The sequence below is a fragment of the Conger conger genome, chromosome 5 (assembly GCF_963514075.1).
Source record: "Conger conger chromosome 5, fConCon1.1, whole genome shotgun sequence".
In the NCBI taxonomy this organism is placed as follows: Eukaryota; Metazoa; Chordata; class Actinopteri; order Anguilliformes; family Congridae; genus Conger; species Conger conger.
In genome coordinates, this window is record NC_083764.1 from 56,031,605 (window position 1) to 56,054,917 (window position 23,313).

Consider the following 23,313-nt stretch of genomic DNA (forward strand, 5'->3'; position numbering starts at 1 on the left):
TTTGTGCTCCGGCCACAGCGAAACTCGGAGGGAGGCGGGCGGTCTGAGCCGAGACCTTCTCCCTGGGTGGTCTGGCCGGTGAATGTTTATGATCTAAGCCAACCTAATCCAACTGGCTTGTTTAAGGGAATTGAGAATGATTTACAAGAAGTGCAGCCGCCAGGAATAGGAAGTCAGAGGGAATCAAGGCAGAGCTTCGAGTTTGTAGCAGCCTTATGCGGCAGGGCTTTTTCCACTATCTCCACTTTCATTCTGATGCGTCGAGATTCTTTATTCCTTGGGCAGCCTGTTGTTGCTTAACATGCAGGGCTCTGTATGCCAAACCATCAGGCCTATTGCATTTGGATCCAGGGCTCAGTAGATTTGCAATGGGTTATGAAGTCTTGCACATGTAATTCAATAGATTTAATTGTTGTGCACCAGAGAGAATACCCCCCACCCCATCTACTGTGGCAGGAAGAGAATTTTGTTTCCAAGTTTCTCGCCATTTTGGATTTTGGGGGCTGCTGAAATTGATCCCATTATGATGTTAAAAAACTGCAGACTGTTTAGCTAATCTAATCAGGACGATGTGCTTTCTGTCAAAAAGGCCAATGGGTTTTGAGTTTCAATTCCGTTCCAACAGTTGAAGGAAAAACATGCTCAAGGCAATGAGGTCATGTCCTGCGTGAATGGCTTAATTTTATTTAAACATCACAACAGAACACTCATCATAGTCTTTCAGTACTGTAGCCCTAATCATTTTAACAAACAGCAGGCAATGGTTATGTGATTACAACTACACACAATCTACATCTCTGTATTTGATATAATAGCAAATGTTCAACGCACACCTTTAATACACATTTGTACAGTTTATTTAATAAAAGGACAATGCAAAGCCCTGTAGATGCTTACACAGAGTTTGCACGGCAGAATGTTCCATGCCCTCACACGAAGCAGCTGCACCCTCCTGATGTTTCCACTACTGTATATCGACTCTGTCAATAACAGGCTGTCATTAAACAGCGAGTTTACCCGTGTTATATGGACCTGCTTGTGGAATGTCAAACTCACAGGCCGTTAAATCTAGCAATAACGCAAGGCACAGCAGCGTGAACAGCGCCGGTGACATGCCTCAGCGTTTATGGCGGTCCTGTTTGCAGCCAGACCACCGCTTTTTTACGTCCAGGATGATGCCACCTAGTAAACAGCCAGTAAATAAAGTCAGCGAGTCAGGGAAAAAAGACACGAGGTCCTTATGGCCGTTTATGTCGGCTCACGAGGGACTAGTCTGCAGGTCTTTTGAAGCAAAGAGCTTGAGGTCCGGCGCTTTGATGTGTGTGCTGTTTTCACTCTCCCGGTGGAATGTACTCATTAGCGGCAGCAGCCCCCATGTCATGTGTGGCGCTCAACATAATTGGACTCGATCACGGTCTCCGCGGTGGCACCGGGCGACCAGTTCTCCTATGGCGGCACGATCTGCAGATCTGACCCGGGAGTCACCTGAAGTCTGTTTCCATTTGCGCTTGCATTCACCTGTCAAAATTGCCCTTTGAACTCTTCAGGCCGTTTGCAAATAGGACGAGAGCAGCAACATCGACATTAGCACTTGTTCATGAGCGTAGGGTAGATTAAACACATATATTACATCGTGGAATTTCACGTAAACTAAATGCAGTTGGGTTGTCCCATCAATTTACAGCTGTGTGTGAATAATTACAAACAAGGAAGTGGAACAGGAAATTAATCAAGAGCTTAAGAGACCTTTTTGTAAAGTAACGTAGCTTTCGCTGCTAAAAACACCAAGACATTCTGGCTTAAGCCTGTGCTTGGATGATATCTGCGTTTACAAAACTTCCAGTTTAATTTTATGAGTTAGATAAAAATTCTGCTCTCAACCACTAAATTGAGGAACTGCAATGGACTGAACTGTCCATTTTCTTTAAGTTGGTTATTTAAATTAATACATTTTTCTGTTTACTTAAAATGTATTTATTTTGCAGCTGTATGTTCATGATCATATAATGAGACACCATTGGCTGTGTCTCATTGTTCCATTCAGGGTACATAGGTAAATATGAGACTGTAATGAATGGTTACTTTAGGTAGATTTTGTTTTCAATAAATGACTGTCAGGGTGGTCTTAACGACTAGTCTTCCTCACAGAAAACATTACATACATGGACTGCCATGAAAAGTGGACTTTCAAGCTGACCTGTGGAAGTTTGTTTTCCTGAATGGCAGCTAGGTGAACTCATTTTAAATGTAAATTTGCGGACAACCACAGTGAAGGCTTGAGCTAAAGGCTTGACGAAGTTCATAGTCATGCACATGTCTCTCTCTCTCTGTTCACATTCCTTTTTTCTATGCCTTCAGTTCTTTCTTTTTTTCTTCTTTTTATAGCAGATTTCTCCAGGCTGCCCTGTTTTTCCTAGGTTTCCTCTCCAGGCAGCTACCAGCGAAGCTCATCTCCTTTCCAGAGAAAACAAAGCTGAGCCACATTCCCAGAGTTCAATTTGCTGTTACATCGGAGGTCTGTGAATTGGGGTTTGAGTTGTGTCTCTCAACCGAGGAGATGGGTGCCTGGTAACGTTCCCAGGTCGGGGGTCTGGAAACTATTGATTTGAGTCCTCGAGATCCCATTTCAGGGTTCAAGACACAATGAACTGCTGAAGTTCTTCTTTTTATTTGTGTTTGTGTGTATGTGTGTGTGCGTGCGCATGTGTGTGTTTGTACATGTGTGTTTTGCATGCATGTGTTTTTATGTGCATGTGTATGTGTACATTTGTGTTTATGTGCATATGTGCATGTGTGTGTGCATGTGTATGTTTATTTATGTCACATAAATTATGTGCATGTGTGTGTGAACATTTCATCATATAATAAAGTTAATAAATACTCACAGACATAGGCTTTCATCAATGCATACAAGAAAAAAGACATTTAAAAAAGTAATGGTTTTGTATACAGAAAGATTATAATGATTATAATAATTAATTTGTTTACTATTATTAATCTCAACTGACACATTAATTTAACTGCTAAATATAAATATATTCCAAAAGTATTATATTTCTTATTACCAAACAAAATTGTGTCTATTGTTTCCACATAAACAATAGAATTTCGGTTTCTTGTCGTTACATCAAGGTTGCATCATCAGCTAGGAACTATAGTGTCCACGTTTGTTTCACCGGGGTCGCATTAAACAACGGAACTAGCAATCTTGTTTGGTTGTATTTAGCCTTACATCGATAACTTTCCAGTTGTAAATGAGACCAAATAAAATCCATATTATTTTTTGAGTCATAATCATTGTATGTACGCTGTACAGAAAACCGGATACTAGTTTTAAAGATTAAGGACACAGGCAGTGCCGTTTTAACAGCTCGTTCATGTGTTTTGCTGGCAGCTGCAACGGTGTGGATTGACAGTAAGGAGATTTTTCTGCATCAACTCATCAGCTGCTTAGCTATCTAGCGTTAGCTAGCTTCATCTAGGTAAGACATACGTACTACATTTTCTGTCCGGGAAAGAATACCGAATTAAACGTGATCCATTGCTACATCATTGATTCATGCGGTGCGAACTTGACACGTGTAACTGTATATAAGGTAGCTGCTTAAACTAACGTTAGCTATCGTTGTACCACAAGTACAGTGGCATGTTGCACTTTTATCGTCTTCTAAATGGATTTTGTTGAAAATCATTTAAAACTAGTTTGCCTGCTTGTTACGTATAATGCTGCGTATGACAATGCTAGATATGTAGCTAACGTTAGGAAGTTTTATTTTTGACGTTCTCATATCCCAGTGATAAATGCAGGGGGTGCAACGTTAGCCTAGTCCGCTACCGTCATAAGGTACCTTAGGATAGAGTAAATCTAAGGATATAACTTGCATCAAGAGCTCACAAGGGGCAAATACCTGTCATTGTTATAGACCTACGTAGGTTGGCAGCGCAGACAAATTATGCAGTGATATTTAAGTGTATTTACTGCTCCTTTGCACAGGATAGAGAGATGGAGCTACAGGCGGTGTTGATGGCGGCTGGAGGGGGGTCTCGCATGATGGACCTGACTTACAGCATGCCTAAACCCCTACTTCCGGTCGGAAACAAGCCTCTCATCTGGTACCCCCTGAACTTGTTGGAGAAAGTGGGCTTTGAAGGTAACGTTAATACAGCGTACTATAACAACACAATCTTTTTAGCACTGTAAGGGAGAGAAGCCTCAAACTTGACCAGTAAAACAACATGTTTTCTAACTGCATACACTAGCTTTGTGTAACATGAATATTACACTATCATTTAACTTGTTATGTTTTTGCATTTTCACCATTAAATCATATTGTCAATCACAAGCACACAGCCCTGTTATTTCATTGATGTGTATAATTTTAGTCTAGGTTAAATTTAGTTCCCAGACAGGGCATTTTTTTGGCTGTGGTAAAGATTTCCTCCACTCATAAGACGGCAAACTATGGTGTTTAGTTTGCTAGCTAGGCTATATGTAGCAGTATGTTTTTCTAAGCAATTTGTGCCATTAAGTGGGATTAGAATATACACTCACTTATACACGCACTTTATTAAGTATATATTAGACTTATTTTTTAGACTTCTACTGCTGTAGCCTATCCACTTTGAGTTATGATGCGTTGTGTGTTCAGAGAAGCTCTTCTGCATACCACAGTTGTAATGTGTGGTTATTTGCGTTACTGTCGCCTTCCTGTCTGCTTTGATCAGTTTGGCCATTCTCCTCTGACGTCTCTCATTAACAGGGCTTGTCTGTCTGCAGAACTGCTGCCCACTGGATTATTATTATTATTATTATTTTTGCACCATTCTTTGCAAACTCTAGGGACTAGTGTGCATGAAAATCCCAGGAGATCAGCAGTTTCTGAGATACTCAAACCACCCTGTCTGCCACCAACAATCATTCAATGGTCAAAGTCACTTAGATCACATTTTATTCCCCATTCTGATGGTTGATGTGAACATTAACTGAAGCTCCTGACCCGTATCTACATGATTGTCTGCATTGTACTGCTGCCACACAATTGGCTGATTAGATAATTGCATGAATAATTAAGTGTATTTAAGTAAAAATGTTCCTAATAAAGTGCTCGGTGAGTGTAGGTACATCGTGCAAAATAAAGGGTATGGACGCTGGCATGATAGGCAAGAAAAGTAACAACTTTTATTAAATCAGTATTTTTAAGAAGGGCTCAATTCCAAACCAAATATAGGAAGTAGGCTGTTCTTTCATATTATAATCTAAATATGAATGCTGAATTGTTGGAAACTAATATGAAGTAATGTCCTCGCAATGACAGGGGGTTTTTATTATGTTTTTTCTATTGTATTATGAATATGTTCTTCCCTATATCCCTTTGCAAAACACTGGGGGCAGATAAAACGGAATCTTTACTTGTTTACTTGTTACAGTTCTTATTTACAAGCCAGTTAATTTATTGATGTACTCTGTGTCTTATCTAGAATATCGACAATATTTACCTTGGACACCAATTGACTCTGAACATATTTCATATTGTTGCTTAATACATAATCGCAGATGGCTCATATCTATATATAAGTGATGAACTGTGATGTAATCATGTACTCAAGAGCACAACTACGTGTATAACACAGTGGATTTACAGATTTGTGAGGTTAGCATGTCAACAGCTTGCAGTTTTGTTTCTGTTTATCTTCCTTCTTGGTCTCATCTGAGCTGGTCAGCGGGTGTCCTCCTTCACAAGAGGGAAGTGACCTTAAGAAATCTCAGCCTCTGGGTAGGCTCCCTGAAAGCCATGTAATGGCACGTTTCAGCTGGGTTACAGTTGTAAAGTTCCTCTGGTTTCGCGAGCTCAGAGCTAGCATAGCGGTCCTTAGTAGGATTTTGGTGGACGCTCTTATCCAGAGCTACATACAGTTGATTAGACTAAGCAGGAGACAATCCTCCCCTGGAAAAATGCAGGGTTAAGGGCCTTGCTCAAGGGCCCAACGGCTGTGCGGATCTTATTGTGGCTACACCGAGTGTGAAAGTAACCAAATGCACAGTTCCCAAAGAAATCCACACAATCCTTGTTAAGAAACTATTCATTTAAAATGAGCCGTTTGCACTGCTGTAATGTTATGACGTCAGAACCTTCAGCACGGCCCACCTGGTAAAGCTCATGAGATGCGCTGGGGAATGGACATGTACAACGACATGGGGCAGCCTGTAGCGTAGTGGTTAAGGTAAATGACTGGGACACACAAGGTCGGTGGTTCTAATCCCGGTGTAGCCACAATAAGATCCGCACAGCCGTTGGGCCCTTGAGCAAGGCCCCTAACCCTGCATTGCTCCAGGGGAGGATTGTCTCCTGCTTAGTCTAATCGACTGTATGTCGCTCTGGATAAGAGCGTCTGCCAGATGCCAATAATGTAATGTAATGTAAAACTAGGTAGAACCACACAAACGTCTTCTAATGGATACCAGGACCTAAAATACAACACTGGAAACGTGTATAATATGTGTGTGTAATAATCAGTCACCTCTGACTGCTAATAAATCAAAGTGAATGGTTGGGAAGGGGGGAAGGGGGGGCACACCCTCCACCCTGTCCTCCGGGGTGGTCTGAAATTGGACGTCCCTCTCCACCAGGCCTGGTCTGGGGCGGCCATCACAGGCCTTATCTTCCCCACAAACATCACAAACGTCCGAGCAGGGCATTGATGTGTAAATGGCAGGGCACAGGCCTGTTGAGCGTCGACAGACGTGGGGCGGCAGTGCTCAAGCCGTGGTTCGGTGGGTGTACGTGAGGACTGCGAGAAGAGCTCGAGCCTGCTGCTCAGACCCACCGTGGATGTGAATTGCCGTGTAGAACAGCGGTTGCCTTGGGTCTTTAACTGAAATCTGTACGGGTTCCCAGTCCTCCATAATTGCTGAATTTGAGCCCAACTGGAACACTGTGTTGTGGTCAAGGCCACCCTGTCTGAGTTAGATTCCGAACTGAAGACCAGAACCATATGTGCTGGATGCGAGTCGGACCCCAGCACCAGTTCCTCTGTGCCTGAAAAGTGAGCTGGGACCCAAAACAATCAAAACTTGATATAAGTTCATGTTCAAGCGTATAAGTGTGATTTTATCATTTGTTTTTTTTCCGGTGTTGATAAGCTCATTGAATGTAACTGTGTTTAATGGATAGATCATCTCAGTTTCCTAGTTTCACATCAATCAAAGTGTGGCTACGTTAACACATTTTGTATGCAAAATCCTGGAGGGGAAGCAATCTTTTGCCTAGAAAGTTTGCCTAGAAATATTTGTAATATGAAATCATCCACTCAAATTCTAACTGATGTTGGGTGGCAGGAGCAGTTGTATGCCTGCTGTTATTGGCGTACATACACATGTATACATACATGCGTCAATACCTACATCCATACAATTACTCCTATTCCTGTTCTCCATTCTACTCCAGTACATGAGTTTGACTTTATTTGTGTCAAACTTATCAGTGTGGTTAATGACATTATGGATTTATGGATATGTCAGGTACCTAGAAATGTTGATGGGAAAACTTCAAAGGATCACTGAAGTGGACTATGTATCTTTTTAACGTTTTAACAGAAGCTGTGACACGCGTCTCCAGAGCTTTGTTCCCAGTGTTTCTGCAAACGCACTTGGCGGCATTCAAAAGCAGGAGCTGTGATGCCAGTTCATACTGGTTTATTCAAAATGGTTGAATGTTGTGTTGGGCGGTGAAAAAAAAACTGCCACTGTACAGATCTTGGACTATAAAGAGCCCTGCAGCCGGGCCTACCAAAGAGCTTTGAAAGCAACTATGCGTGAGATCAAATCCAGAAGGCTGGTCGCACACGTGCAGTGCAGAGCCCGCCAGATTGGCCGGGTGGTTCAGAGCGGGGTTGTGCCCGGACAGCCGCAAGCGCCTCGGCAGCGCGGCCGTGTTTGCGCCGAGCAGCCAGTAAGCCCTGCAGTTTGCTTTTACAAGACAAAGCACGACCGAGGAAGAAACTTGGCCCCTCCGCGTATAGCGTGGAGCAGACCCGCTACGCGACGCCTTTTGTTCGACCGGAGTGGATTTGCGAAGGTGCTTTAAAAAGCACAAAGGGCCTATTGAAGGCTTCTTACTCAACGTCGTATCTCTAGTGTAAATATGCAGACATCTGTCTGACAGACAGACCACAGGCTCTGAGTCATTCGTTCGCCATCAGTCTGTGTTGTTGAAGCCCATCTTCCTGCCTTGACGTCTTGTTTTTCTTGCGCTCACCTTAGTCTTGGTCTCGGGCTCGGGCTCCAGGTCTTCAGCAGGGCTCTTTGCAATTGTTCATCAGTTTTGTGCACATTTCGGTTGGAGCGCTTAAAAAAGGGGTTCTTACCTTCATCGTGTTGGATTTTACACCCAAAGGCCGATCCCTTTTTTCAGTTGTAGTAACCCTGAAATCTTAATAATGTTTGATAAACACCAGCTTATCCCTTATATTGTGTGGAAAATGTCGGATCATTTTAGCAATTAAGATAATCAACTTGAAGCTATCTGAAATGGCGTCTCCCTTGTGTTCAGCAATAGAGAACTGCACACACTTCTACGTGTAGGCTCTGTGGTGTTTTCTTAATGTATGGCTCTTGGCCTAGATTATTCGCCTTGTCTCCCTTCAGCAATAATCAGCAATTTTATTTAGTCTGCTGCTAAATAAAATCCAAGCCGTTTGAGGAAAGCGTGGAGAATTGTGGATGTGTAGCCCAGCCCTTAACCAACCCACCCACCTGTTCTTCTGCCCCCCATAGAGGTTATCGTCATCACAACCAAGGAGGTCCAGAAGCTTCTGAACCCCGACACCAAGATGAAGCTGGACGTGGTGTGTATCCAGGACGAGGCGGACATGGGCACAGCTGACGCCCTGCGACACATCCAGCAGAAGATCAAGGTGACCTACAATCACTCCACGGTCAAAGTCACTTAGATCACATTTCCTCCCCATTCTGACATTTGGCCTGAAAAACAACTGAACCTCTTGACCACGTCTGCATGCTTTTATGCATTTGGTTGCTGCCACATGATTGGCTGATTAAATATTTGCATTAACAAGCTTGTGTACAGGTCTACCCAATTAAGTGATCACTGAGTGTATATGTATGTATGTTAAATGTTTCTGCATTGAAAGCAGTAGGACTAATTGAGGGTAAATAATAAAGTGATCACTGAGTTTGTTTTTCCATTATTATCGGATGACGTTGCTACATGTTAGCACTGAGAGCTGACCACCGGAGGTGAAGGGGGGGAATTGGGCTCTGGTCAGGGACTTCTCAAAAAGCCTACGTCACTGCTCCGCGAACGTTTTTTGGGTGTGTTTTGGCTTATGCATTTTGTCCTTTAATGAACTGGCCTTGTAAACTAAAGGTTGCAGTTTGGATTCCCAGGTAGGACACTGCTGTTGTATCAGTGAGCTAGGCACATAACCTGCTTTGCTTCGGCATCCTGCTATATAATTGATACTACGTGAAAAAAGAAACAGACTCATTCCCTGACCCAGCTCCTAGACTCCCGCAACTCAGTTTGGGTCATTTGGGAACCACTGCTGTAATGTGTGTGTAGGCCTCCCAGGTCACAGTAGGGGAAAACCAGAGAAGGACATGTTCACAGTCTACTTGCCAAAGCATTCAACGGTTCGTTACATTTTGTGTGGAGTTGCATAGATAAAGTGCGTGGAAGTAAAACATTTTGTATGCGTCAGACTTATTCTGATCCCAAAATGCTTGTGGTCCTCTGCATTAACTCCCCAATCAAATTGCGTTTGCTGTAGCAACCCTCCCAGTGAGTCACAATGCTATTCTCTAGTCCCTCTTTTTGTGCCTAAAACAACATTTTCCTTCCTAGAATTTTATTGTAAAGATAGCGCTTTTAATTTGTTTTTTTAACACAGAGCTTTTAATTTGACACCGCATTAACTAACAGTGTAATTTTCTGCCATTGTGACATCTTGATGCGCACACAGTACAGTGAAAATTCTCTCTCACGTGAAGTGAATAGAGAGTCTTTCCACACCCGAACATGTAAGGTTTTATATCTTGGGTAACCAGGGCGCCACAAAATCAGCCCTAAGCATGGCAGATCATCGTTTTGAAAAATGTCGATGAAAGACGGACAAGATCTCAGCCAGGCCCCAAACCCTCCCCCCACCACCACCCTCCCCTGCAAAAGTGTGCCACAGTCCCAGCTGGGGGCTCCTCTCACAGAGCGGCAGTGTTTGCACCGGGCCCCTGAATGGGCCTACAGAGCAGAGACAGGCCAGGTTTCACCTGGACGCGGTCTGGCAGGGCCCGGGTCAGCGGGGCTATTGAAGCAGCAGATCCTGTGTGCCTCTGGGCGAGCACTGATCCGTGCGCCTCTGGCCCAGCCGCACGAAGCGCCTCATTTCACCTGCTGAAAACCCCCCCCGCCACCCCCGTCCTCTCCCCCTGCTCGCCCCCCCCCCCCCCCCCCCCCCGCCCGCTCTACAAACACATGATGTCACACGGACTCGCCGCGCTCCAACAAGCAGCCCCGCCGAAAAAACGGGACTGGGAGAGGGGGGCGAGGCAAGGGCGTCTGACTCCCCTCTCTCCCCCGTCTCCCCCAACCCGCCATTTTGAGCTGTCTTAGAATCTGCCTGTCTATATTACTGCCAATATCTATGCAAATTTGGTATACAACTGTAAGTGGATAATTGGTGAAAGTCTCCCCAATTGTTTGAAAATCTCATTGGTTCATTGTTGGGCACAACAGGTCTTAACAATGCAGAATTTTGTGCTTCGGAAGCAATGAATATTAATGGGCGTTAAGAACTCATTTAGGATTAGAATCCGTATGTCCAAAATGTTAGCTGGTGGGTTTTTTTTTTTGGTTTTTTTTGTGTGTGTGTTTACCCAAAATTCACGCCGGATTCCGCAAACACGCGTTGCAGGGCCTTTTGTTGTAGCCTAAGCACGCCAGCTTTAGGGAGGCCTGCCACAGCTTGCTGCCTTGTGGGCTGTCTCTGCTTCTAATCTAGCGCAGCCTGGCAGATTAGAGCCATTGAACTGCAGAGCCTCACGGGGCACGAACACTCGCGAACGTGACGAGTGACGGCTCCCGCTAACTGTGCTCCAAATCCTTATCTGGGGTCCGACGCGCGCTTTCAGGTCTCATCTCAAAACGGGGTCATGGGTTTTTTTAACTTTTCTTTCTCAATGAACTCGCAGTTCCCCGTAGAGTAGCCACAACTCTCCGTTCTGGAAAAAAGGTGTTTTAAATAAGCTATTTACCTCATGCTGAAAGAGCGAGGCGTTTTTTTTTTTTTTTTTCGCGGTAAACTTCCCATAGATTTAGAAATCTATCTAATAGATGTTGTTATGTATGTTATGTAATGTATGTTAAAAAATATAATAATTTATGGTTTTCTTAAGTATGTTATTTACCACAAGGGTGAGACTTTTTTTTTTTTTTGCAGTGAACTTGCTGTATGTTCAGAAGTGTATAAAATGAAAAATAATAATAAAAAAGACCAAAGAGCAAGCTCTTCCGACACAGGAAGCCATTGGAATGAATGATAATTCCACCTTTGCTCTAACCTTCATGTTTCCTCGACAGTACCACACGTCCCTCGCCTCATTTATTACCTTTATGGGATGGGGTACGGTTTTAGCCGGGGCGCGCTCTGGAGATGCGTTTAGGAGATATCCGGGGCCGGAGTGTGGCGGATCCCCGCGGTCCCGGCTCTCCCCCCCCCCCTTCTGTGGGAGGGCTCCCCCCTTCTGTCAGTGCGGGTCATTACACCTCCTCGTCCGGCAGTGCTTTGTGCCTGTCAGAATAACTGTATGTGACAGAAAAGTGGAAATGACTCCTTTAGGAGCTTCCACTGCAGTTAAGAGGACTGTAATAGAACTTCTCTTTTTTTTATGCTACTGGTAGGTCTTTTGAGCAACCTGTGGGGGGGGGGGGGGGGGGAGAAGCACTGGGAAGCACTGTAAAGAATGAGAATATCGGAGCTGTTCTAGGACCTGTTTGGTCTTGTCTGAATTCAGATGTTCAGATAAACAGCCGTTTTGTCTTTCATTCACAGAATTGGGTTTTGCCGTTCACAGGGGTTTGTTGGTGGCTGTCATTTCTTTAGCTTTGGCTTATGATTGGCATTTTGGTCATTTTGCAGACTAAAATGTAGATGTGAATCCTAAACCAACGCTAACAAATTACAGCCACAGAGCCAGAGACCCAAAGATAAAGAAGTGTTAGAACTTGAAAATATTTTTAGTGAAAGTTATCATCTGATGCTACCGTATTAATTATGAATTGTAACTTAGCCGCGTGCTTTAAACTGACTGTAGCAGCTTGTGTAAGGGTTGTTGCGCTGTACTGGTGTATCTGCCCTGGGCTGTCTCTGGGCTCCCCACACACTCCACACACCGCAGCGATGGAGTGAGTGACTGATGATGTGTTGAGACTACAGACTACACGGGCGGGACACTCTGTCCTCTGCAGTCAGGGTGGTCTCACCTGCCCCGGGGGGGGGGGGCGCGGGGGGGGGCGGACAGAACCCGTCTGTGGGTGGGCTGACCTGATCGGCAGGGCCTGGGAGAAAGGCCAAAACCGGGTCAAGCCCCGCGCTGGTTAACACCAGAGACGGGACGGCATCGGATTCTGCTGTCCGGTGCATACCGCTGCTGCTGTCCGCAGGGCACAGCCACGCTAGTGTAGCCTCCGTTAGCCGTAGCTGCAGTTAGCAGGTGTTAGGGTCGCCCGCGTGTGCGAAATTAGACCAGCGTGCCGTTTGCGTGCCGTTTATTTGGCTAAACTCGGGCTAACAGCTGTTCTTGGCTCAGTTTACTGTACGTTCCTAAGCAAGATTAAGATTACTAATAAATTACTATTTATTGATTTTTTGATAATTGACATATTTAAAATGTATTTAAATGAACCAGTTTATAAGCCACCACCACAATGTTTTTATCCATAGAAATTCCAAACCCAAAAACATTTTGAGGGACTCCCTATCATTTGTATTACAGTTGATAGAGTCTTTATTATATGATTATGCTGTTACATGAAGTTACTACCCTAGGGACAGGATTGTGTCTAGATGGATTTAAAAATTTTGTCAGTTGATCTCAGTGTTTGATTTTGTTTGTGTTTTGTGTTTGCTGCCACAACCTTATTTCCTACGACTGCATTTTGTGGCATGTTCATTTCCGAATTAGTCAAAGCGCTGGGGTTTTCCGTGCGAACGTCACATCGGTCCGTTAGCGTTTTGGCGGTGCTTACTCAGACCCTCTGTGATGTTATTCAGAAAGCAGACTGTGTGTATAGTCTGCAGCTCTTTAAAGCATTCCACAGACTGCAGGATGAAAGGGCGGCCTCAGAGATAGAGCCAGGGGTCTGGGCCCTGCGTGTGGAAAAGCGGGGTCCCTGTTATCTGTGGAACACGTGAGCGGGGCGGCGGGGCCCCTGGCCTCGACGCGTCACGCCCGGGCCTCCCCAACGATGCGTGCAGGCTTCACAGAGCGGGGCGCTGTACCGGGCCTCTGACGGGCCCCTCTCCCCCTCGCTCGCCTGTTTATTTATCCGCAGGCCCCGCCGCGGGACGGGCAGAGCAGATGGCAACCAGACGCCTCCAACAGAAACAACGGCGAAAAAGCGCCGCGCGATTTATCGCCCCCCTCCCCCCCCCACCTCGTCCCCACCCTCAGAGCACGCCAAGGCTGGAGCTGGGAGAGCGGTTTACCACAGAGGTTCACGCTCCACCGTTAATAAAAGCATTTGTGTGTGTGTGTTTGTGTGTGTGTGTGTGTGTGTGTGTGTGTGCGCGCATGCATGTTGTCGCAACCGTCGTCAAGAAAACGTAACTAAACTTTCCCGCGCACTGCAGGCGTTGGTAGCTATGCGTGAGCTCACGCTTATGTTCAGCGGGAGAAATTTGGCAGAAGGTTGACTGTTCAAGTCCTGGTGTATTCACAATAAGATCCATGTGGCTGTTGGGCCCTTGAGCAAGGCCCTTAACCCTGCATTGCTTGGCTAAACAAGTGCAAGTTTCTTCGGATAAAAGTGTCAGCTAAATAACTGTAATGTAATTTGGCTGAAAGGACTACGGGCTGATGGAAAGCTGAATGAAACCGGCCACACAGCTAGGACGAATCCGAGCGTCTGAGCGCTGGTTCTGGAACAGCGGAGGGAAACCCGAACGGCTGATTTAGGTTAATGGCGATATAATGACATCCATCAGACGTTACACTGATACCTTTCCCCGAGGCTTTGGGGCTGGCAGCGGACTGAAACCACTGCTGGATAGGCATGCAAGACATTATCCCCGTCCATTTCATAACATGCTATCAAAAACAGATCATGGCTTTAAAAAAAAAAAAAACTATAGCTGACAGTACAGTAACGTAGGGCCAAAGAAAATCAATGCCGGCCTTCCTAGTTTTACATACGTGTTCCCCGGGTGTATATAATACACATGTGTGTAGATCTTGTAACGGACCCTTTGTTTTGTTTCGCTTTGGTCAAATTTGTCCTTTTTCTTAGCGCAATTTGCTTTCGGCGGAATCTGTTGGAATCGGTTTACCAAAACAATAGCGTAATGCTTAACATACTCCTCTGGATCTGAGTTTAGCAGAAACGAACGTGAGGACCGCTGCGTGTTCTGCTTTGTTTGCCGCCTACCAGAGAGCGTGTGCCCCGGGAATAAACGGGGACATTTTTCACAATGTACGTGTGATGTGAGTTAAGTGACACGTGCTATGTGGAACGCGGAGCTGTCAAAACAAAGCGGGACTCACTGTTAGCCCAGACATGTGTCTGAAACATTTATCCTTTCAGCCCAAGTGCTTTAGAAGAGCGCAGCGTTTGCCAAGGAACAGGGCTTCCGCAGTTAGCCGCCATTTCACTCATCCCACAACGGGAACGCCACCATTTGAGCCGCAGAGCGGAAATTAAGATTAATGAAAAAGGAAATGAATAAAAAATGGAGAATAATTTTTGAGAATTTAATATTGGATCTTGGACAACTTGTCCTAAAACAATCCCAACAACAGCGATATTGAGACTTTTGACTGTGAGTATGCTGCCACACACAGTGAACATCAGTCACTGGTAATAATAAGCCAGAAGTAAAAACGATATCTATTGGAAACCGTTAGATTTCTTTTTTTAAATTCAAAAGTTTGACTTTAGGCTTTAGGCACTACATCTGTTGAAGTTTACCAAATGGGTTTGGTTTTCTGCTAAATCTGCTCCTTTGAGTTAGATTTGCCATTTTGTCTGAAAACTCTGCATTTGGCACATTCATTAAAGCCAATGTGAGATCTATTATTAGACTAACCAACCTGTGGCTCTCCACAAAATGTAGCCAAACAAAGGCCTATTTTGCAGTAAATTTATATTTTTAAAGAGGAATTGCCTGGCAGTTCCTTAAAGCCCATTGCGCATGTTTTCCCGGGATGAGCTGAATGCTTTCAGGAAGCATTTCCAAACCAGCACTCTGGTGTGCCGTCAGGCTAGGGCAGAGACACTGTGTGAAAAATATATTTTTAAATATAAAGGTTATAATGAATAATAATGATTTTTAAAAATCCCACCAGAAAAGCCAAAATAAATGTCAGTAAAATGGACATCCACGCTCACTGGAAAGGGCTTTTGGAAAGTGCTGAATTAGCTCTTCTATATGACAGCAGTGCTGAATTTTAATGCTTGTAAGGACAATATTGAGGGATAGATGGCAATGATTAACTTATTTCTGGTTTGTGCATGAATTCTAAGTGTATGAATATATGGATACATGCATTTCATTAGAAGAGAAACTGATCCATCCTAAGGAAAACTACTTTTTTGATCATTTTCTATTGTGGTACGCAACGTATCACCCACCCCCCTCCTCCAATTTCTTTTTCAGAAATCTCTTTGTATTATTGGACCTATTTTATGCGGTAAACACTACCTAGAAAACATGGTTAGAACATAAGACACACCATAGGGGGTTAAACCCCCTAAAGGCCATTAAGGCATGCCATGGACACGTAACATCAACATCTCTCACTTTTGAGAGCGGTGAGACTGTAAGTTTGTAAAGTGCGCTTTGGGTCCGGAAACGCCGCTATATGAGGGGACCATGCGTAAGGCTGCGGCTCTCTATCGCCCCCATGCAGACGGATGTCCTGGTGGTGAGCTGTGACCTCATCACGGACTCGGCCCTGCACGAGGTGGTGGACCTGTTCCGCGCCCACGACGCCGCGCTCTCCATGCTGATGAGCAGATCCCACGAGTTCACCGAGACCGTCCCGGGGCAGAAGGGCAAGAAGAAGGGAGGTAGGGTCCCGCCACCGCTGAGCTGTCACCGTCCGAAAATCAGGAACCAATTACTGCATGCATAGTGCTAGATACTATTTAGCTTTTTGGGAAAGTAAAGAGTAGGTATACTTTATTGGTAGGAAAAGGTGAGTATTGCTGTGCTGAATGGCCTGTTCTCATCATCATGTTAGGTTATGTTTTGTTAGGTTTTTATTTATTTAGAACAGGCCTTGCTGTTCTTTAACGGTAAGTACTATGTATTAAACCGCACGTTGATCTGAAAAATAGGTCGTTTTTCTGGCGGCATGTTGTGGTGTAGTCCGTGAGGGAGGTCGAGTTCTGCCTCCCCTGGCCTTTTCGTCGCCCAGAAATCAGCTACTACAGTTAGTCATTTTATGGCCAGTTTTACGGGCCTAGATTAAACATAGTCCTGGTCTAAATTTAGTTTTGTGTGGAGAATCTCCATTCAAAATTGAATTTAGTCTTTGACTAGGCTGGCTGTCTATCTGTCTGTGAAACTGGCTCTTGCTGTTCCTTAACTGTTAGTAGTATGTATGAAACAATGCACTGATCTGAGGATTAAAAATAGATTGTGTTTTTGGCGGGGTGTGTGGTGTTCTGTAAGGCTGCTGATTCTGGGCCATGTACGAGTCCCCCAGCCATGGGTGGGGTTCCATCTCCCACCACGACACCATCTGGGCTGTTATCCTCTCCGCTTCCTCCCTGTCTGACTACAGCTGAAAATATGAAAGCAGGGGGAACTGTCTACGCCATTTCATCTTTTCTTCTGCTATCTTGATTTGTTTTATTTAAAAAAAACAAACTAAATTTGATTCGATTTGAAATTTTATTTTTTATTTTTCAAATTTTTACTTTCACTCAGCAATAGTTCTGAAAGTTTAGTGGAAATCTGCCCTTAAGACTGGGGGGGGAAACAGCCTTGAACACAAGGTAATTTTTAGAAATAATGGCAAACTATAGCAATCAGGAGTTTTGAATAAACCAAAATCATAGTGGTGTGTTTCTGAGGCACTGGAGTGGACTGGTGCTGCTCAGTATGTTTGCTTTAGAAACTATGGGTTGTGTCAGTTTTGAAGGATGATGTTAGTCTGTAATGGGCATTTCATATTCAGTAATGTACTAATGTGCAGTAGCGCTAGATGTCTGTACTCCCAGCTAACACACAATGTTCTCACAATGTTACTGGAATGCTTTGCCAATGTTATCAGAACGTTTTGTGTTAGCAGGTACGGTCAAATTAGCCATCAGTTAGCTATGGAATCATCAAGAACATGACACATTATGGTAATGTGTGAGGTAATTACACCCGCAACATGTTCTCACAATGTTACTGGAACGTTTTGTCAGAGTTACAACATTACCACGACATGGCAGCAACGTTGTGAGAACGTTATGGCTAGGGTCTGTTGTAAGAATGGTAGACGACAGGAAGCAGTTTGGGACCATTGATGAGCAGGCCTTCCCATATCTCTCCCCAGGGGAACAGAGGGACTTTGTGGGGGTGGACAGCTCAGGAAAGAGGCTCCTGTTCATGGCCAATGAGGCGGACCTGGATGAAGACCTCGTCATCAGGAAGTCCATCATGCGCAAGTGAGTGTCTGAGCGCGAACGGCTCGCGGTCGCTACTAATAAAGACCGGGACCCTCGTCCGTTTCCATCAATTCCTCGCCGCCATCGCCCTCGATTGAACCCCCAGTGAGCACGTCGGGAGTCGCCCGCCCCCTGTCCCCGTTGCCGTGACATCGCTCTCAGGCGTGCAAGGCAGGATGGGAGATGAACAAAGGTCGATGTGTCTCCGTGCCACCGTGCTGGAGGAAAGGTCGGCTGGAAAGAACAACATTCTCCTCCATACTAAACCGCTTTCACATACGAATGAAAACAAGGCCTTCCCTGCCAATTGTGTGGTGGTAGTCCATATGTTATTGGGGAAAACAAGTATCTGGAAACGTTTAATTAGCTAAAAATTCCATAATGAATAGGCTAGTTTCTTGGAATTACTTATTTGTGTAGCTACATACCTTGGCCTGCGTCACCACTGCCATACAATTTGTGTCCACGGCTGACCTCGGTTCAAGATAACACTTCATGTATAAAGCCAAAATGAAGGTATACCCAGACTTCTTGGAGAATTTAACAGAGGCTCCTAGCAATATGTTTACATTTCAAAAGCTATGTATTTTTCTGCAGTAAGCCAGATGGTAGCTTGTATAAAAAGCGCTATTGTGGCCTTTTGCCTGGACTGCTATGGACAGTTATGCATAGCAGAGGTATGCATGAGCCACACGGTTTATATTCAAAAGGAACATGGTGTGACTCTTGAACCTCCATGCCCCATTGAAAGTAGCCTGAGAGAAGTGTAATGACGCATCACTACGGTATTTACTCAAAGTTTTTGCGAGTAAAACACAAGCTTGACGGCCTTTGCTGCATCTGATTTATTCTGAATGCTGCGATGTCGTTTTATTATTACATGGTCATGCTAGCAGCCACAGAATAGGCCTTTCTGTCTGTCAGAAAAATAAAATTAAAAAATTGACAACCAAGGAATTTTCAAATGACACTGGAAGTGTTTATTGGCCGAAGGTGCCGAAATGAGTCAGGGAAATTCGGCAGGTTCATCTGTTATTCCAACCGTGTTTTTCCACACACATTTGTATGGTCCAAAAATATGGAATTTAACCCCCCCCCCCAGTGCCGGCAAACTGTAATGGATGAAAAGTCAAATACAGTGAATTCATTGCCTCTTGCTAGCACAGTCGAGCATCGGGAGGGGGGGGGGGGAGTGGAATGCCTTGACCTCCACCTTGGAAACGAGGCTGGAGAAAGTGGTCACAGTGAAGTGAGGGGTGTGGATTTAACTCTTTGAAGAGTAGGTGAGTTCTAGTTCTAGAGCAATGGAGTCAGTGTTCTTGAACTCGATTGCTTTCTCTTACCAGTATTGATTGTTGTATCAGCATTGGAATGTTCAGTACTGAACATTCTAATCTCATATTTGTGATCTCACACCTTAAAGCAGTGGTCACATACCCATTGCCACGCAGGGCCATGTGTATGCAGTTTTTCATTTCAGCCAATTAATGCTGCCTTAATTGATTCCAATAACTCATCCAGCCATATGCATGTTGCACATTTCAGTTCATATACATTATGTGCAAATCTACAGCATTGATTCAGCACTTATTTGAGCTAATTATATCATCAAGATCAGAGGCTAGAATAAAAACCTGCTTATACACAGCTTTCCATGGCACTGAGGGTTAATTAACGGTTAGTTAATTAAGTGGTAGTCATAGGATCACCATAGTTTATCCTCTACGAGAATATAATAACATAACAGAATTAACAGGAACGTTTGGCTACGTAAAGACAGTCAGTGGCCGGTTCAGGGCTGTATTTACAGATGGCGGCCATTTTGATGCCTGATGTACTAGTTTGTCATTGATGTGAATGTGATCCCAGCTGGAAGTGGGACTGCCATGGGCGGAAAATTACGGAGCTTGACAAGTTTGTCAGAATCGCTTCAGCAGTCCTCAACGAATATAATGTCGGGCAGATGTCTCCTTAACGCCTCGCGTATGTCTTCCTGCGCAGCTGTAATCAAAGCACAGCAGTTGAGAAACCCATTGCTTTTCTCCTTCTAGGACGTTGAGTTCATCTGTGTTTAAGGCAGTTTGTTTCTTCACCTTGAAAGCTTTCAACCTGCCCTGGTACCTACCTGTCGGTAAACTCACAAAAGACCTTATTATTCGCTATCACTTTTTAAATATGTTATTTTGGTCATTAAATGTGTATGCCTGGTTAGTATGCTAATGTTTGTTTTCTGTACCTGAACTTACTTGACAGGTCAGAAGAAATGCCTGGTGAGCAGTGTGTGATGTAAGATTATTTTAATAGTCCTGGGAGCCGAGCACCATTGTGAGCGTAATGAATAGTACTTTTGGCCTTCTCTGCTGATCTTTCTCCACCTGACTGGAAACTGATTTTTCTCTTCATTACACAGAGAGTAATATGATTTATTGTCTAACAGTTGCTACTCAATCAAATGGACTTTTCCTCCTGAAAATATACTTAGCATTGGGTTATTTGAAGGAAGATTATGCAGTTTGACTTCAAGACGTTGTAACGGGCACTATTTGCGCCTCGCGTCACTTGTATATCCAGAATACAGTGAAGCAAGCAGTCAAGGGAGAGTGTTCGGTTCATCAGGTCTGGCCCCGTCCTGAGAGGACGGAACGGTCTCTGTGGATTTGACTTTAGCGTGGCTTCGCTCATGAATGTACACCAGTGTCCGCCATCAGGCCCTGTCACATGACATGCCAGTTGCCGTGGATTCAGAGGGCTTTGCTCCTGATTGGGCTTCGTGCAGGCCCCACAGGATCTTAGCTTTGCGGCTTAGGCACCTGGCTGCTGTGCACTTTTCTAAAGCCTGGATGTTTTAGGTTCAGGAGTTAGATTTAAAGACTGCTAACATCCATTCTTTATTACGGGCTTATCCTGGGTGCTTTACTAAATGAAGTAAGTAAAAGTGTTTATATTGATCAATATGAGCTGCTTCCGTAGCACTGTAGTACTACAGATGGAACACATGGAAACCACTATCTTGACTAATGAAATTGGTTTTGAAATATTGCTTTGCTAGGGCTAAGAATCTAGCCTTTGGAGTTTAATAAGAATTAGCTGTGTAATTCTGTATAGGATAATAGTCACAGGCAATAACTCTTTTTAATTAGAAATATCTTTAGTTTTCTTTGTTCAGTCATAAAACCAGCCTCTGAACAACTGGGGCTTTTTAGTGTCCTCAGCTTGGGTGGGAAATGTGTCCTAATTCTCGCCTATTATGCTAACAAAACTCATGAATTTTCCAAATGCTGTTTTTGTACCTTTTACTTTGGAAGAAAAAGTGGGGGAAAAAAATCACACATGTTTCTCACTCAAGTAATTTCGATGTATTTGCAATTTCGATGTTTTTGCATCTGTTGCATATAGAAAAGTAAATAGCCAGTTAAATGAGTCATGAAATGTGGATTTAAGCCACTGGAACATTTAACTGAAGGAAAGTTGCATACAAATGCCTGCAAGTTTATGCTACTAATTTTTCCAGCTGTTGCTTAGGACAAACAAAAATATATGGCCTTTGAAATATATTTGCTACTGTTGAACACAGACCGTTTTGTGTGTCAATTTAGCGCCTTTGATTCACATTAACGGGCTATTCTCAGTGCCTTTATTTCCACTTGTAAAGAGACCCAAACCTCTGCAATCGCACTCGTACAGATGCAAAGTCATCCTGTGCAACGTTGGTGCTGATGGCTTACGTTCCCAGCTGGCTAATTTGCAGGCAGGTGTCACTTTGATTGGTCACTGAAATATGGACCGCGTTACCCAGCAGACCCGGCGCCGCTGCAGGTTCACAGGGCCCGGCGCTGCATCTCTCCGCAGCCCCCTGCGCAGACGGGCCGCTGCCACGCCCGGAAGAGGCTGCTCAAGCTGTCAGCACCCCGGCCGGCCAGGGGCCCGGACCCTGGGAGCGGGTGCACTGAGAGCTCGTAAATACTTCAGGGATCTGGAGCCACTGTAAATCTGCCCTTAAAGAGTGAGAGAGAGGGAGAGAGAGAGAGAGAGAGAGAGAGAGAGAAGGGCCACAGCAGCTGTGAGCATGCTGCTCTACCGGGCAGGGCCAGCGCACGCACGCAACCGCGCCACACACACACACGCAACCGCACCACACACACGCTCTGCTTTACACACACACACAGCCGCGTCACACACACTCTGTTTTACACACACACACGCAGCCGTACCAGATACACTCTATGTTTTACACACACACACACACACACACACAAGCTCACATGCAACGGAGCCACACACACACAAGCAACAGAGCCACACATACACACACAGACACACTCCATTGCACACGCAGGCAACCGCGCCACCCACCCACACACACACGGAACACACACAGACACGCAGATGCACGCCTTGGCTCCACAGACCCTGTTGCACGCACACGCACACACACACACGCAATGGCACCACACACATTCCATTACACTCACACACACACATACACACAATCGCACCACACACAGATACACATGCACGCATGGAACTGCACCACACACACACACACACACACACACACAAACATTGGCATGGCATGTATACGCAGTGCCTACAGAAAGCATTCACCCCTCCTGAATTTTTCACATTTTGGTGAGTTCAAAGGTCAAATTGTCGAGATCAGGCCATCCTACCAAACTGAGGACTTGAGCACGGAGGGAAGTCATCGGAGAAGTGACCAAGATTCCAACGACAACACTTTCAGAGTTACAGAGGTCATTAGAGAAAGTGCCCTGAGGGCCGCGATCGATGCAGCTCTTGTGAGGAAGCGGAAGCTATTTCTGAGGAAACATAAAATGGAGCCCTTTTGGCTCTCGGTGGTGAAAACCAAACACAGCTGACCCAGGTAAAACCGTCCCTACCATTAAGCATGGCTGTGGCAATAGAGACTGGGGGACTGGGAGTCTGTCATGAGGAATGGGCTTCCAAACCCATATGTGCAAACCGTGTACAGACATACCCAGGAATACCCAGAGCTGTAGTTGGTGCCAAAGGTGTATTTACAGCGTATTGACTCTATAGACATAGGCACACCAGTCACATTTCGGCTAGCGTCTCGGACCAGTCTCATTTTGATGCAGATTCATCCAATATAAATGTATGTAGCATCCTTTTTCCCCAAACACAAAGACCATATACATAGTCGTTTTACTAGCCAATGTGAAAAGTAAGAAACCCAGCCGATAATACGCATTCGAATTGAGCACAGTGCATCTGCTTAAAAAAAAAAAACCTGTTCTGAAAGGAGCTTTAAGCTGTTGGACATTCCTCCATGCGACTGGTCTTAAAACTTTATTGTCATTTATCTCGGCAGACATCTTCAGGCGAGGCTCTGTTTCCAGTCTGTTTTCTCTCCCCTGCCTCTTCCCTCGCTTTTACAATC

At 44.7% G+C, this 23,313-nt stretch overlaps 1 protein-coding gene across 3 annotated transcripts in view; it reads left to right on the forward strand.

Moving 5' to 3' along the window:
* Positions 1 to 3,171: 3,171 nt before the first annotated feature.
* The window catches only part of eif2b3 (eukaryotic translation initiation factor 2B, subunit 3 gamma), a 47,555-nt gene continuing 27,413 nt past the window's right edge, over positions 3,172 to 23,313 (forward strand). For 2 of the 3 annotated variants that reach the window (XM_061243164.1, XM_061243166.1), the window contains exons 1-5: positions 3,172 to 3,482; positions 3,995 to 4,151; positions 8,774 to 8,913; positions 16,142 to 16,301; positions 17,783 to 17,894. In XM_061243164.1, the coding sequence (XP_061099148.1) occupies positions 4,004 to 4,151; positions 8,774 to 8,913; positions 16,142 to 16,301; positions 17,783 to 17,894 (560 nt within the window). In that variant the 5' untranslated portion in view covers positions 3,172 to 3,482; positions 3,995 to 4,003. The remainder of the gene's footprint in view (positions 3,483 to 3,994; positions 4,152 to 8,773; positions 8,914 to 16,141; positions 16,302 to 17,782; positions 17,895 to 23,313) is intronic. The other variant, XM_061243165.1, reaches the window with a different exon arrangement.